This window comes from Berghia stephanieae, chromosome 3 (assembly GCF_034508935.2).
Source record: "Berghia stephanieae isolate SIO BIC M18660-M18661 chromosome 3, UCSD_Bste_1.3, whole genome shotgun sequence".
In the NCBI taxonomy this organism is placed as follows: domain Eukaryota; kingdom Metazoa; phylum Mollusca; class Gastropoda; order Nudibranchia; family Aeolidiidae; genus Berghia; species Berghia stephanieae.
The window spans coordinates 41,779,651-41,797,993 of record NC_088362.1 but is presented as its reverse complement, the minus strand read 5'-3'; the positions used below and the strand labels follow the sequence as shown (position 1 = coordinate 41,797,993).

The window sequence follows — 18,343 nt, the reverse complement described above, 5'->3', positions numbered from 1 at the left end:
GCCTTCTACGACCGTTAGTGGCTTTTGACAGTCTTGTTTTCGAAATGATCCAATTCTCTGTCAGGAAATGATAAATGGAAACCCAGTATATCATCAAAGACGGGTGCATCGGCACATAACTGGGTAAGTATTAGTTATATCGGCTGGGCACACAAATCGATGGATGGATAAATGGAATGATGGACGGGCCGGAGAAAGAAAAAAAAAGAATAATAATAAACAAATTTTGAATGAGGGCCAAAATCTTTAGCTTAGGAAGATGCAGACTTCTATGGAGCTTTGTTGTACTTTGACAAAACACAATTCCCCATTTGACAAAACGATGAATACTTCAAAATCTATCAACTGGAATTAAGCTAATCTTGTCACAGTGTAGTCTCAAACCTCATAGAAAAAAAAATGTTCAAAAATGTTATAAGTTTGTTAATTAATTGTTAACAAGTCATAATTTGAAATGAAAGTTTACTGATCCAAATGTTTAATGTGTTGTGTTAGACTACAGAATATAATGTAATGATCGGTGCAATATTGACTTGTACACGACTCATTGCCTACAGCTCCCCCGTTAAATATAAGTGGCCAGATAGCTAGAATGGAACTTTTGTAGGACACGTAAGTCTCCGGCCATACTACGTTGAAAATACCGGTTCTGGTCCGATCACCGAAGTCAGCAACGTCAGGCGTGGTTGGTACTTAGATGGGTGACCGCGTGCCTTTTGTTATTTGACCGAAGGGCTAGAGCTCAGATGGTCGCTGGTTCGGATAAGTAAGAAGTAAGTAGGACACGTAAAACTTTAGAACATTTCATTTTTTTTAGTAGTTAAAGAATATTATGATCAAAAATCGCAAACAGTCATTGCTGTTACATTAATCACGCAAATAATTAGTAACCAAAACAAGCCAACAGAATTAAAATGTTTAAAGAATATAGAAATATGCTTATTATTATTATTATTATTATTATTATTATTATTATTATTATTATTATTATTATTATTATTATTATTATTATTATTATTATTATTACTATTATTATTATCATTATCATTAGTAAATAAAACATGATATTGGTAAATTCGTTAGAAGAAACTTGAGCAGATAGGAGACTTGTCTGTAAAAAGGCAATCGAGAAAGAGCTCGTCACTAAAGAGAAGAGTTACTGTGGCAAGAAAAAGTTGCTCTATTTCGTTTTCAAGTCTTAGCATAGTTGTAAATGATTGTGTAGTGAAATATGAGGAGGCTATACATAGAAGGAAAATTTCCCCCAAAGGACGAATAACTAGACATCTTATTTTCTAAATCCATAATATAAGATATACACGGAATAGTGAATAAAAATCACTTCCGTTGGTCTCATTAGAGGGGTAGAAAGCAACAACTCTTTCCAATGAGCCTGCTACGAAATAGATATTGATTAAAATCCAATTGGTTGCACGATTCTGATGTAAGACCAGCCGTCTCCTCCGGGAATATGCGTCAGTTGCCACAAATACAGAAATTGAGTTAAATTTGCCGAAAAGGGGACTGAAGATCGCTGGTAGAGGGACTGAGGGGTGAGTCGGGTCCCAGGACAGTCAGACCTTTACTTACACAGTCAGTCTTAATTTCATTTCGGTCTAACGTTCACAGTCTGTCTGGCTGATGTAGGCATCTAACCCCCCCCCCCCCCCCCCCCCCCCCCCCCCGCCCCCCCAAAAAAAACCCCACAAAAAACTTGAGCTTTTATATGGAACAAATTACACTATACGTGCTCAAAGCGCTTTACGCAGGGCCACTGACCAACAGCAACACGGTACATGTAGAACGAGATATGACGCCTGTTAGGTGAAATTAATTACACTTTTTTTCCGACAGAGACAACACTCTTAACGGCCAGGTACTCATTTTACACCTGAGTACGGTGAGAGAATGTGAATAAAGAGCCTTTTCGAAGGACTCAACTATTCACCGAGCGAGGGTCGAACAAAGGACCTTCTGACAATGGGATACATTCGGACACCGTGTGTTTGGAGTATATTGTAAATATAACGTCTGAACACCAGGATGGGTGGTATGGACACAAGAAGGAAATGATATTAACCACAAATCAATCCACACCCTTCGTAAACTCATTGTCCGGCATTGACTAAGAAAGTATTCCCAAATTCACAACGACGACCAATTTAAGCAAGTTTAAAATGATTTGTGTTAATTAGTTCATCAAAGGGATCATTATTTGTTTCCTTGGGCAGAAAACAACTCACTTTTGACTTTCTTTTGGCGGTCATTGTCTTGCACTTTGACGTAGCTTTTTAAGGAAGTGCTAGGGTGTAAGTTAACGAGCGAAGGCTATGGTTGTTCCGGATAAATAAAAGTTATCATGAGAGAGATTTAGCAGATCATAGGTATCGCATATCACGCATCACGCATTACTATTAAATCACTCATCATTCTTATTATAGTCACGAAGTTTATTCAATCTTAGGCTTTCGCCAATAAATCACACAATTTGATGACAACATACATGAACGTGGAAAAAAATGGTAAATGGAACGAAAAAAAAAAATATGTAAAGATAGTGCAGCTATGCGATTTTCATATGGGACACGGAAATGTTTACTGACCTCAAATTAAAAATCGCATAGCGGCACTATTTTTTTCCGTGATGGGTGATGCGTGATACGTATGATATGCTAAACCTCTCTTTTATTATCAAAATACATCTGCTTTCTATTTAATTTACTCACCTCGCTTCGATGACCTCTTAGGTTGAAGTTTGACCTGGGCGGAGCGTCGTGTCTGTGACAGTGACTGGTACTGAACGTGACCCCGACAATCCCCCGCGTGTTGCCAGAGGCCAGCCATCCCTCCACGTAGTACTGAGCTCGGTTCAGTTTCCAGCCGCCCCCAGCCTCCGGTAAGTCCTCTGGCACCTTGCCCATCCAGGACAGGGACAGAAATGTTGATTCTGTCCTGGTGCAGGTGTTCTGCTCAAAATGGACGTGCATTGTTGAGGTGAACTTTATGAAGACGTTATATCTTTCTCATGAAGTATGACCTTTGTATGATGTTTTCTTTTCCTCAACCCGTCGTAACGTCTTCAAGAAAGTATCCAGATGTGATATATGTGTTGATAAAATGTGAAAGGTTGTTTGGGAGTTGAGTCTCTACACATATCAAAAGGAAATAATATCGATTTTTTTACAATCAATCGATTTTCACCACCGAGTTAACAGTAATAACACCGTACGTGCGAGGGAAAAGAGATCCAAAACATAATTCCGTTCCTGCTAATCCATCATATTTAGCTGGGAGAAACAAAGACTTAAATATAAGTAACAATTTGCAATAACTTGTAATTTAAAATCAACATTTGAAATTCCTCGGCATTCTAATCTCACCGACAGAGAAAGAGGGCATTAATTCTGACAAATACTTGCTGATTTCCATTCCAGCAATCCATGCCTATTGAATATCACAGTTGAAATTGAGGCACGGAAGCTCAGTGCAAGGGTCTTTGTCCGATCCTTGCAAAAGGAAGATGCGATTCTACAGCGGGGTGGTTGGGCAGAGTGTTGTATCTCTTAGATGCCATTTTATGCCTTCATCCTGAAATATAGAATTGCAGTGATAAAGGATGTACATAATTATCATAATACCAAGACAATCAATACCTTCGCTGTAATTAAATCTCCCTCCATTTCCTCTTTTCATGTCCTAGGACTTTACATCCCATTTCATTTTACTTCAAAGTCTCTCCTATAAGAAGTCTCCTACATCTGAAGAAGTCTGAATTCATTCAACTATCAAAACATCGCCCATTAAAACTAAAAATTAGACGTCCCACGCGGAATCATTAATACATGAAGGAATATCAAAAGGCTGAAATAACAAAAAAATCACCCTCGATGTCCATTATGAACAAATTTGGGTTAATAATCTTGCCTAGGAAAAATAGAACGAAGCGCGTGAAGCTTGGCTAAAACCCACGGCCTTCCAGGACACAGTTCTAATCCTTAACCATTCTGCCAACTCACTCCCCCCGCTACTTTTCTTCCCTTTGAAGCATTTCCTAATTTCTTCATTCTTACCCCCCCCCCCCTCCCCCGCCTTTCTCAATTCAATAGTTATTTCTTATTCTACCTCTCATACTCCTCATTTTCTGCAGTAACATTCTCTTCCCAATAGTTCCAATTTCCCTCCAATCAAACCCACACCTTTTTTATTACTAAAATCTAAAAGTGCCTATGCACCATATTTATTATTTGCACGCACACGACACCCTGTCGTACTCATTTAGAACGTTTATCACTTGTAAAAAAGTATTAACTCTTACATTTCTTTGAAGGTCTGGGTTTGACCGTAGCCATCGTTAACTTATAGCCTGACACTGAAACCCAAAAAGACTGGCATTTTGACGTCATTATTTGTTTTTTTTGCACCGCCTAGTGAGTTGTCGTTAGTAATGCTCATGGAAACAAATGGTCCCATTGGTTGAACAATTGAATGCAACTCATGATTTGTTTTCTTTTGAGGCCAAAGACTGGCATTTTGACGTCATTTTTGGGTCAGTGTCAGGCTGTAAGTTAACGGTGGCTACGGTTTGACACTTTGTGATAAGTTGAGGGTCATTCTAATAAATCCATAATGAGACTATCCTTATTGTATCTCTATGTGTTCGAGTCATTGGTCGCATTGCAAAATGTGCTCAAAATGGCCTATTTAATGAAACAAAAGTTTACAGTCTTCGAAATATTCAACATCACAATGACTCTTTTTGTTCAGCTTGACCGTCGCCGTCGTTAAATTACAGCCTGATACTAACTAAATTATTTCGCCAAATGAGAAGACGATGATCACGGGAAAAAGTTAATTGTGAGATGTAATCAATAGCTCAGCCAATGGAATCTTTCGTTTCCGTCCAACCACAACTGCTCAGTTTTCACTTTCGTTAGGTGACCATCTTCTTCTTTTGTGACTTTTTTGTTGTTGTTGTGAGTATCAGGCCTTTAGTTTACGACAGCCACGGCTTGACCCATGGCTATGTTTACAACTTTCGTAAACAAAGCAGAGTGTTTACATTTATTATTTTAAAATTCCAATCGCTTGACAGTAGCAAATCATATGATCGTCGAATCGATTGAACGAAAACTTGATCACTCTTATTGAAGTAAAAGTTGTTTTTATTTTTGGGGAGAAGGGGTGGGGGGGGGTGGAAAAAAAGTGTTTCATCACATTCATGCATCTCTCGTCTTGCATTGACAACAAATAATCAATTTCATTGGGGGATTTCAATCAATATCAATGCATCCACGGAAATGACAATGTGATCAACGGGTTTTCCGTGTGCCCCCCGTGCTCATTAAAAAGTTCAAATCAATATTGACATGCATGTCATTCTCTACATTGGCATGGCGAGTGGTTAGATGTTTGGAATAAACATTGAAGTTGAGCCTATGGAAGATTGAGAGGAGAGAGAGAGGGAGAGAGAGAGAGAGAGAGAGAGAGAGAGAGAGAGAGAGAGAGAGAGAGAGAGAGAGAGAGAGAGAGAGAGGAAGTGTACGTTATGGAAATTGAGAAATTGGTACTTAAAACCATGAAAACATAAAATGGGAATTCATTGGATAGATTGATTACGTATAGAAATAAAAAGGATAAACGAGTATACAAACAAACAAATAATTAAACATAATCGAAAAATAAACGTGCCTCAAAATGAAGACACTTTAATTGATAGCAACTGGTCAATTGAGAGTAACAGTATCTTTTCTGAAAGAGTGTAGGGTTCATTCCATCAACGCGTGTCGAAAGATGTTATTCACAATTCCCTTTTTAAATTACGCCCCTTCCCCACTGGTGACTCGCCGATTTCAACGTGCATTATGTCAGTGTTGACCTGTCTCTGAAAAATGTCTGTAAAGTCTAGATAATGCAATTCCAAGTATACTGAGAAATGCTTTCATTGAGAATAATTCGTGTTTTAAAAAAATTGATATATGCAAAGACATCAATTTTAATATTTCTGATTAATTTGACTTCAAGCCAATGCGGTCCCTGGTTCGCCCCGACCAATGGGCCAATTCATCTGTTTTGTTATTGCGATTTTAACGCAAACCTTTTTTACTTTCCAAATATTAGAAATAAATGTTACCTAAAACATATTTAAGATTTTTTCCTTAAAATTATTTATGACTGTGTTTAAAGTGTTGTTCTAACATACAAACACACAACAACCAAAAACAAAAGAGAAACAAACGGGGAATAATACCAACTTTGAATCCTAGTAATTTATTATGAATAGTATGTGGGTATGATCAATCAAAATATTGTCCATAGCAATTTGATTATAACCATTATAACCTAATAAGTATAAATGACCGATTATTTAGTGAAAAAAATAGAGATTTGGAGATTTTTACTATGGACATCTTAAATCTCGTCATTGTCCCTCAAACATTCTTTCATTTCATGATTGTAATTTTAAAATTAGTTTAAAATGTTTCCTTTCAAAATATCGTTTGACATTGGTTGACCTGATGGATTCAAACGAGACTTGTTGTCTTTTCTTTCTTTGGAAAATTGAATGGTGATATACATACTTGTTCCCTGTGATTTTCTTGTAGGGGTCTGATGACGTAGGCGGAAGTTTAAACATGACCTTGACATCATATTTGCTGTGATTCCCATCGTGCATTTGCTACATTGTCCAAAATGGGAACGAATTCGGTACTTCTCCCATTCACAGCTTGACACAACGGATGTGTGACCTGCGAATAAAGATAATGATTTGATGATATTATGATGCATGTGTTGCATAAGCTCGATATGTGACTCAACCAACGCCTCAAAACAATGATATGGCGGTATCAATTTTGATGCTGAAAATTGTATTTACTTATACCCGAAAATATCAGATTTAGCTTGAGTTCATAAGTTTCATTGGAGGACACAAATATTATGTCATTTGAAAGTGCGTAAACCAAGATGTTATAGTTATAGTTTTGATCATTTCAACTTGAAAGTAATTGTTCTGAATCGGGTCCACTGACAAAGTCCCGGATTAAAGCGTTTAGTCACATATGGTGTATGCATGCAATTCACGCCAAATCGCTGTCAGAAGCCATGTGGAATATGAATTATTATGAAGCGTTTATTTAGTACGGTAAACCCGTGGAGCATGTTCTATAGAAATTCCATTTTTATTTGTATTTAAAGACCACAACATTCTCACAAAGAGTGTGGGGGGGGGGGGGGCTTTTTCTTTTGGTTTAGTTATAATATGGGTGAGTGTCAAGGTTTTGTTTACAATGAAAAAAGAGGAATGAAGCGACAGCAATTTTACATTGTTCTCTATTATCTATAGTTTTGGATCAGTGGTTTTAGGTTTTAACGGTAACTAAATTGGAACAACAACTGCTATTCTACAATCAATAGTGATTCATTATGATACTGAAATTGAATGCAGAGAAGGGGAAAAAGGGTGTGGGAGGGTGGGAGAGGAGATTTGTTTAATGTGTAAGGACTGTTTTGAATGTAACAGACTGAGTCATCAATTCTGGGATGTGATGACAACTACAAAAGACAATCCCATTACGCTAATGGAAAGCCTCTAGATAACCAATATTTAGAGGCGATGTTAAACCAACGTCGGTCGTGTTAACAAATATCCCTTCCTCCAATCAATTTCATTTGGGGATATTGCACTGAATTATAGGGCAGATAACGTTTGGCTATGGTGCTTTTAAAAATGTCTTATTTTCCTTTTTTTATTTTCTTCTTATAAATAGATCTTTTGATGATTATTTCGTTAAATAATATAAGGCCTCAATCGTGACTTTTCATTTTTCAGTGACTCTTTGTTGTAAACTAAAAACAAACGCCGCTGGTCGAGCAACCCAATCACAGTTCTTTTACTGTGGTGCCTGAAACTGACAAGGTTTAACAATACGACTTAAAACTCGTAAGAATCTCATTATATCAATTTCTAAATAACAACACTTTTTTTTTTGATAGACTGGTCTATTCTTTTCTATTTTTATCTATATTGTAAAATCTGTTGTTTTTGTCTATTTAAGTATTTTAAACGCCCTTGATTATTTTGCAGTGACATTGCTTTTTAAAATTTTTTCTTTTAACCTCAGGAATGGGAGACACCCAATGTTTGTCGTTACTTTGCCAATTTAGATTTATCTCCATCTTTTAAAATTTAAATACGACAATAAACAGGTATAGAGATAGTGACCTTTAACCCCCCCCCCCCAAAAAAAAATACAAAAAAAAAAACACAAAAAACAAAGTGACATTGCTAATTGAGTTCTATGCCATGTAAGTGTTTCAAGATGAATTCCGACCGGTTCGGAGAGTAAAGAATAAATATTAAGGTTCGTATCAGGGTGAAATATAATGGGTTTACGGATGGTACGAAGAAGTTTAAAAGACCTTGTGATTTTTAGACAAGGTATAAAATGAACTTTTATTTCAATTAATTCAGCTGAATGTGGCAGCGTAGTGACTGCTTTAACATTTATGTAATGAAAGGTTGACCGCGCACGGAACGCTTGTGGCCATTTTATGAATTATTTAGCTAGATGCATTTTGCTTCCCAATAATCTGACTGGAACACCTAGGGTCCTCCCTAACTGTCTGTGCCAATACAGTCTGATCATATGACATGTGAAAAAGTACTAGTATTAGGCAGCATGAAGAATAAAAAGTACTGATTTTCTTTGTTTAGAACCAAGCTGCTCTTTGCTGGGCGGACGTGACATCAGACTATCGAATCCTATTCCTGCCAAAGTTTACAGTGTCTCGCTATGGATGCAAAGGCCAGATGATCTCCCTTAGTTCTTGGTGATTCTAGAGACGTCTTGCGTTTTTCTTTGATTTAATGTTGTTGGTCAGCCTATATATTATCTATTATGTTCAGATGACATGTTGTATATTGTCATTATGTTATATATCATATTTTTGTTTTGCTCTTGTCAACGTCTGGACAAAAGGAACCGATTAGCTAGGAGAGTAATGATTGAATGAGAGGATGCAGATATAACTCCCTCAGCAGTATATTAAATTGATTAAATTTATGAATAAACACCATTAACGTTCTTGAAAATTAAAAAAAACAACAAAACAAAACATAACCAAACTCGATCACATTGAACTATTTTAATGTGTTTGCATTAAAGTTCGTTGAAACGCTTGTTGCTTTTATCATTGTCGTCGTCGTCATCATCATCATCATTACAACTAAGGGCATTTTCTGACTGATTGTGAACTTTCAGTTTTCTAAATTGACACTCCAGATCTATTATACCTTGGAGACATCATTATCTATATATCTCTAAATAGACATACTTGATATGTATATCAAAGCACTTATGAAACCCTTTAACACACGAAAACCATCTTGAATAACCAAACGAATCATAACACGTCGCCATATAATGTACATAAAGCATGAAAACCGATTTCTAGTTTGGATCAAAGTCTTTCCAAGAGTATTGATTTATTCTAGAGTTCGCCGGTTTTCACTCTTAACTACCATTACGTATGCAAATGGCCTCAAACAATCTTTTTACATACATATTTATAAACTGGAACTGTGTTTATATCAGTCGATAGTCCCGCCACTTCTATTTCCTTGTCTTCTTCTTTGTTTTTTTTGTTGTTGTCATTCTTTTAACTTTTTGAATTCCTCTTATTGCCATTGGTCAGCGTTCACTGGCAGCATTCTCAGTTATATTTCAGAGACTATTATTATTATTATTATTATTATTATTATTATTATTATTATTATTATTATTATTATTATTACTATGATTACTATTATTATTGGTGTTGTTGTTTTTGTTATAATAATAATAATCATCATCATTATTTTAATGATAATAATAATAATAATAATAAATAATAATAATAATATAATAATAATATATAATAATAATAATAATAATAAATAATAATAATAATAATAATAATAAGAATAAGAAGAAGAAGAAGAAGAAGAAGAAGAAGAAGAAGAAGAAGAAGAAGAGGAAGATGAAGAAGAAGTAGAGGAAGAAGAAGTAGAAGAAGAAGAAGTAGAAGGAGACCATTTATAATTCATGGAATAAGGAGATGTGATGATTTCCAATCCCATAACTCCATCGGGATTTCCTTTTATATCTCTTTCACAAGTATAATATTATTGATAAAAATATCAGAAAATAAAATCATCTTCGATGGCCGGAAATAATTCGGCGATAAACGCATCAAATCCCAATATTTGCCTCTCTTTAGCACTGGTCCCCATGGGAAATTAAGGCCCGATCAACGTATAGCTACCTTCAAATTATTGTGAAAACATTAATATTACTGTGTGCTAGATGGGGCCGCTTATAAATCCGCTTTGAGGGATTGTTAATTTTTTTTCATGTTTTCCCTTCTATCTACTGTTGATAATGAATAATGATAATATATTCAGATGGATATCCATGCTTCACAAAGTTGTAATATTTGATCTTCGACACAGAAATTGAGGACAATGATATAAAATAATAATGATATCTTACTATCATAAGATATGACCGGTACACTCTATTCCCACTTGTATTGATTTCCTCATCACCTAAACCATCCCGTGCCAATAGAAATAGAAACTTCTTTTTTTTCTTCTTGTTCTTCTTTTTACAATAATAATAATAATAATAATAATAATAATAATAATAATAATAATAATAATAATAATAATAATAATAATAATAATAATAATAATAATAATAATAATAATAATAATAATAATAATAATAATAATTATTATTATTATTATTATTATTATTATTATTATTATCATTATTATTAAACCTTGACTTCTTATTTGTATCATGATATTTATCATCATCATTATCATCATCATCATCATTATTATCAACACCATCAACGTCATAATCATCATCATCATCATCATCATCATCATCATCATCATCATCATCATCATCATCTTCATTATCATTATCATGACCATCGTCATGATCGTCATCATCGTCATTATCATCATCATCGTCATTATCATCATCAGTGTTCCTGTTGCAATAAATACAAATCTGAATCCGTATATCATTTTAATCCATAATAAAGTAATATCTGCTACGTAATCAGAAGTGTCAGGTTGCATCTTAACGGCACTTTGTGTGACTATGAACAAGTAAGTCCTCACTAGATTCCGAGAGGATGATCTTAGGGCAATTGAGGCTGGTGCTATTAATCGGGAATAATTACTCTCTTATGAATAAAAAATATAATGCAAACATAGATTAATTTATAAAAAAATAATGCCTTTTCCGCAACGACATCATAGGATATTATCGTCGCCTAGGCAATCCACGAAGGAATATAGATAACTCATCGAACAAGATGTCTGATGTCAACAGGAATCACCCATGGTGTCCAAATGAGCAAATTGGGGGTTAATAATCTTGCTCAAGGAAAAAAAACCCAAAGTGCCTGAAGCGGGGATCGAACCCGGGTCATTCCGGGTCACAGTGCAATGCCTTAACCACTCGGCCACTTCGCCCCCAGATTGATTAAAAGATATGAAAAAAAATCGCAAAGATATCTCGATTACTGATAATACCAACTGATTTCCAGTTAGCTTTTCTGATTTACTATTAAAAGAGAAATAGCGTTGACTCTAATCTGTAACACCAGGCTTCGATTACAATGGCTGCCAACGATATCGAGCACTGCTTTATTTACTATTTACCCAACACTTTACCGACCAGTTGACACCTCCATCCGATTAATCGACGATAATGGAACATCGATTTTCAAGGCGTTATCATCGACCGTGTTTGGACATTCCCGGATATGGATAGTGTATTGATGAGTCCAGTGCTAATATTACTTAAGTTCCATAATGAACGTTTTAAAAAAATATTTTAAAATTTTGATAATTTTAATTTTTATTAAATTGAAGCTTTGATCTGTAAAGGGAATGTCGACAGAGTATGAAATAAAGTGCTTAAAAAGCATGTTATCATTGGGCATTCTATGTGAGAAACTGGGGTTGGGGAGTGGTCGTTTAGCAATGAAAGATTACATGAATTTAAAAGGGTGACCATACTATTAACTTATAGTTTCCTATTTTGCTAGACCTAAAAATACCCATCTTCAAATAATAAATAAAATAAAATAAAATAAAATTCCCTTTATTCATCCCATAGGGGAAATTTGTCTCTAGGGTATATCCCAAGGGTAGACTGGAATAACTCAGGCGCCAGCCGCAGTGCAGCACCGCAAATTGAGCTAGGGCGAGGTGACTTGCTCAAGGCCACACAGCACAGCGGCGGGTGATCGAACGGTACCTTTCGGGTACGAGGCAAAGACCGGACCGCTGAGCCACGCTGCTCCCTAAAAATCTATTTGCTGCTAGATGAACAGGTCGGTGGTGAAATAATTCCCTGATCAAGACCAATTCTATCAAATTTCGGGACGGATGGTGCTGACCTGCCTACTTGAAAATTTACAAATTCGTAGTTTTTAGGAGATAAAACATTGCAATTGCTAAAGTTAACTTTACAGATCAACAATTTGCCCTTAGACAATGATTGGACAACTCTTCAAAATCGTTATTATAATTACATAGTCTGGCATCAACTTTAATTTCAATAAGTTTTAATGACTTAGAAATGCTCGTGAAGTTCCTAAAGTGGAGCCGACATTTCGTATTTCTACGATTTTTTCGTAGTACGAGGCAGGTCTGGGTTGTGGGAACTTCTGAAGGGCCAAAACGTATTCATATTATTGCCTATTCTATGTGATATTCTGTCCACTTGCTGGAGTGAGATGACTTTTTTTTGCCCATGCCCTGGATTGTAACCTTTTTTTGTGAGGGAAATATATGTTGAATGGATATGTATACTATTTTTAGGATGTAAACATCCCTTAGTTGGCGGGGATCATGACATTGTCTGTCTGAGACGCTGGGTGGTTTTGAACTGAAAATACGGGTAAATCTCTGCTGAGATCTACTTGTACCTATCTCCTCCTTTGTCTGACTTTTTTTAAAGGCGCTTGCGATCCGAGGCTTTGTAGGCATTGGAATTTAAATCAATCTATCTAACATTTTGGTGTTACGTACTATCTTTCTTTTCTCATGCCACAAAAGTGATCTAAAAGTGTCGTCAGAGCAGCTGAATTTCTATACCTAAGTCTTTTACATTTTGACGTGCCGTATGCGACCTCTGCCGATTCAGTGGTTAGAGAAAAAAGTCTATGATTTGTACATTTTAGCACTGGAATCTAAATGACATTGTCTTTTTATTATGTAATTTTATTTATGGAAAATCCAGTCTCTGCCAGAAAATCTTGAAAGGCGCTACACTAGTGAATTGGCCAAGTTTGAGAGTTTTTGACAAGGGTCATTTTAGTCGGCCGATATTTGAATGACTATTTTTCTAGCCAAATGTTTTTTTTTTAATGATTTTTTAGAATAGAGGAGCATAAGCTAAAGAACTGAATACTGCTATACACAGACATAAGCACTTCTTCATCTTGTTAGATTTTTAAATATCAATGTCAATAATATTCTTTAACCAGCTTCTTTGGCGGCTCGGCTTTAAATTACAATTTTCGATACGTTGAATGTCGTCTTGATTCAACGATATATGAGGGAAAATAATCGAGCCAAAATGAGTTTTGGCTGAAAAAAAATACTGTCTGAAATAAAAAAGCGTTTTATCACAGGACGTATAGGGTTTGATTGTAATTCATAGTAAGTCCATTACCAAAGCGACTCTTAGAGCAGCATATGGATGGCCTACCTCTACGTCATCATCTCTCTTGAGACTCATTAGGGCCACAGACTAATGGACATGCCTGTTCAGACTTAATTTCCTGTCACATTCGGGTTCACTCTATGTATGTAACGTTGGGCCTGGCGACTTGGAATTCTCTCCCGAGCGTGCCAGATGATCTGATAACCTTGATGTGTTTAGAGTAGTCTTCTACCGCCATTAGGGCCCAAGGAGCCGCAGAGCAGCTACGTGCGGCTATGTGGTCTAGTGGTATGACACTCGCTTTCGGATCGGAAGGTCCTCGGTTCGAGCCTCACGCTCGGCACATAGTTGAGTCCTTGGAAAAGGCTCTTTACTCACATTCCCTCACCGTACTCAGGTGTAAAATGAGTATCTGACCGTTAACAGCGTTGTCTTTGTCCGAAAAATTGTAATATCGCCTAACAGGCGTCATGTCCTGTCCTTCATGTTAAATGTTGCTGTTGACCAGGGACCCCTTGTAAATCGCTTTGAGCACATTTAGCGGATATTGCGCTATATGAAGCTCAATTTTTTAGCACCATGACTGTGGATGTCAAACACTATACAATTCCACCATTTATATTATCCATTTATTCATCCCGAATTCTGTAACATTGTATGGACGGTAACTATTGCTTCTGCGGATGTTAAACGCTACATAAATTCACCGTTTACTACCGATTTATATATCTCGGTTTCTGGAACGTTGTGCAAACAGTAGCTATTGCTTGCCACCCTATGGATACAATGCTAATCAATCTCAAACTACAATCCCCCAGATCTAAGAGTCACAGCTAAATTACCTCTGAGTTGATAGAGGGGTCAGAAAAAAATATGCGAGCGCCTTTCTCTCTTACTTTAAAATGTGCATGTAGACTGGTATGGCAGGATATACTTTACCCACACAATATATATATATATATATATATATATATATATATATATATATATATATATATATATATATATATATATATATTGACAGCCTCAAAACTCTGGCCCAGGACCGTGACCAATGGAAACAATTAACAACATGGAGAGAGCAGCTACACTCATGGACTATGACTGAATCACACAATTCTCAGCTAGCGTCATTCGGACTGCGAGACTTACTACTACTACTACTACTACTACTACTACTACTACTACTACTACTACTACTACTACTACTACTACTAATACACTACTACTACTACTACTACTACTACTACTACTACTACTACTACTACACTACTACTACTAACTACTACTATACTACTACTACTATACATACTACTACTACTACTACTACTACTACTACTACTACTACTACTACTACTACTACTAATACTAACTACTACTACACTACTACTACTACTACTACTTCTACTACTACTACTCTACTGCTACTACTACTACTACTACTACTACTGCTACTACTACTACTACTACTACTACTACTACTACTACTACTACTACTACTCTACAATAGAAATATAGTTTACCCCCCCCCCAAAGCTTTAATTTGTGTAAAATCTTTAGTTTTTGTAGTTTTCAAAGGGAAACCCGACAAATCAACAATTTGGTGGATTTTTTTTTTTTTGAAAACGTAATACTGTCTCAAATTTGTTTCCGTTAGAAGGCGTATATTTGCAGGGCTTGATTTTTACATTATTGTAATGGAAATATTTTGTGTTGATTTCAGAATATTTCTATTACAACAAAGACCCCATTAACAATTTTGGAGGCCTTTCGAAATCTCTTACATCCACAGCATTCTTGTTTTTTTAAATGTTCCAGTAGGGGGTGTGGGAGGGGGGGGGGGGGAACTTTTCAAAAAAAAGTCTCCCCCCTCCCAAACCCCATACTAGTACATTATAAAAAAGTTTCCCCCTCCCAAACCCCCTACTAGAACAAGAATACTGGGGATTTAGGAGCTTTCGGAAGGCCTCCCATAATTTGGGTTATTTGATCTGTAAAGAAGTACCTGCACGTTAGTTTGGAGTAAAATTAAAGAGTTAAAGCCTCCGGCAGTATATTTACATTGTTGATGGCTAAAGTCATGAATTTCCTTACGCATTAATCCATATCATCTCAGATTTGTCCCGTTGAAGAAATTGTATTTCTATACAATATGGGAATATATTTTCTTGGATACCATTTTTGGTGTTAATGAGCATTCATAGAATTTAAATTTAAAGTGGTGAAAATACAGATCCCAATAATGAGTTTGTCATTAATCGATTATTGCGTTTAACATTGAGTCCTTTTGGTGCTCTGCCATTTCCTGGCATAGTGTTTGTTATGGAGGATGAAATTAATTGGCTGACAAACATGAGGCGCTCTATGTCCTCATTTCACATTTTATGGAGATCAAAGTATTGTACTTTGTAAACGAGTAAATAAATTTCTAAGGTGAAAATGAAAATGAAAACAATTGGCTAGGTTCTGGGCATTTAAAGTAGACAGTGTGTGCATTGTGAAGTAAAATTGTTATGAGGATCATATTATTATAAGATCCATACATTTATATTTATGTTTATTATATTTGTTCGATCATTGTAAACCACTTAAGATTTTCCATCTTATGGACAATAAAGATTTTTTACTATTACTATTACTATATTCTGTGGTAAAGTGGTTTGGGGGAAAACTAGTTCAAAGTTTACTTAACCAGATTTCAACGCTTGAAGTGCTCTTGAAAATAAATTAAAAAAATTAAAATGATCAAAGTGTAAGTTTTACATTACAAATTGTGAAAGTATGCAAACCCCCCCCCCCTCCCCGGAAAATAAGATCTATCACATCTTTAGGAACTTCTAATTACTTTGAAAATTACATATTATTAGCCATTTCTCAAAAACAAAAGAAGAAAAAACTGGAAAAAGAAAAACCAACATCCATCAACATGAGGACCATTTCCTTATTTAGACACTCATTTAGACCATGACAACTCGTATGACTTGGATATTGAAAAACAAAATGAAAAACAACAACAACAACAAAAAAAACCCCAAAAAACAACAACAACAGAAAACAAATACCCCCCACCCCCCAAAAAAAAATATTAAAAAATGGGTCGATTTTGGGAGAGGTCAATGACCAGATTGGATAACATAATGAATGTTTGTCAATGCTATTTGTTATCTGTCATAGGAGTTGTACTGGGAAATAGGCATTACGAAGAATGGCATTGTGTTGTGAGAAAAATGAATTAGAGTCTATTAGCCGTCTTGATTAGGAAGACCGATGAGAACGCCTGACCCTTGTCAGGCAATAGCGTGTGTAAAGGGCAATTTTTCGAGTCAATTTCATTGGAAAATCTGACAAAAAACATTTGCTTTGTGGCATGCAAATATAATGGAGTTTATTTTGTTGGCGATGGCTGCTTTGTCAGAAATTGAATAAAACAACCATTTTGACCAGTTATCTTCTTGTAGTCTGGAAAGAAACATTTGGCCAGAAAACTCGGCTTTCAAATATCAATCGATTTAAATAACCCTCATCTTGGCAAAAACTTTTAAAACTGGGACCTCGTGAGCTTTTATGTAAATCAACATCCACTAAAGGCAATCGAAACGCTTTACAACGGCTCCCAATATAAACAAAAAAGCAACCCATAACCTGTAGGCGTAATTAAAATTATTTTTCAACATACTGTTGACGGCCATGTACTCATTTCATACCCTCAATATGTTGAAAAGATGTTTGTAAAGAGTCTTTTCCAAGGGGTCAATTTGCACCGTCACTAACAGCGTGACTCGAACCAGGTCCCTACAGGGCGAAAGTAAGTGTTATATTATCACAAGAATACAAGCCGCAATGAAGTCTTGGTTTCATCACTTGCTATGATGCTGCATATTATATCATTGATGATAATACAAGCCACTGACGTCAACTCTATAGGAATACGATTCATTAAACCTCTAGTGGAAGATAATTTAACTCACTCAATCCTAACACCGACTATATCCGTAGTTTACCCGGATTACTTTTACCCCATACCTATTTATTACATTTTTCTGAGACAAATTTTAAGCGTATTATCAAAGCTAACGTTTTTCATTTTTACATGTTAATGGTAGTTCGATATAATAAAACTCTCTTTGGACATGCTCATTTTTAATACATTTTTCCAATTTTGAAGGATTTCTAGGATTGAGTGAGTTAAGATTATTAATTCATTTGTAAGAATGATTAATGCTAGTTTATAATGTGGATTCCTTATATAGGATTCATTTTAATGGTACAATTTACGTTTTAGTTTTTAATCGTTGATTTCTTAAACAAGGAATTCCAATTACCAATTTGAACCAGAAAACCTCCGATCAAGTACTTATTTATTCTAACGCTCTCAAAATAATAATCTCTTCCGGCTATGTGGTCTAGTGGTATGACACTCGCTTTCGGATCGAAAGGTCCTGGGTTCGAGCCTCGCGCTCTGCGCATAGTTGAGTCCTTGGAAAAGGCTCTTTACTCACATTCTCTCACCGTACTCAGGTGTAAAATGAGCACTTGACCGTTAACAGCGTTGTCTTTGTCCGAAAAATTGTAATATCGCCTAACAGGCGCCATGTCCCGTCCTACATGTT

The 18,343-nt window shown here is 35.9% G+C and overlaps 1 protein-coding gene across 1 annotated transcript in view; it reads right to left on the bottom strand.

The window, feature by feature from the left end:
- The window catches only part of LOC144967750 (uncharacterized), a 192,396-nt gene that overhangs the window by 65,906 nt on the left and 108,147 nt on the right, over positions 1 to 18,343 (bottom strand). The window contains exons 4-5 of the mRNA XM_078905341.1: positions 6,579 to 6,746; positions 2,727 to 3,588 (exon numbers count right to left, since the gene is read on the bottom strand). Of these exons, the coding sequence (XP_078761467.1) occupies positions 2,727 to 2,987 (261 nt within the window). The 5' untranslated portion in view covers positions 2,988 to 3,588; positions 6,579 to 6,746. The remainder of the gene's footprint in view (positions 1 to 2,726; positions 3,589 to 6,578; positions 6,747 to 18,343) is intronic.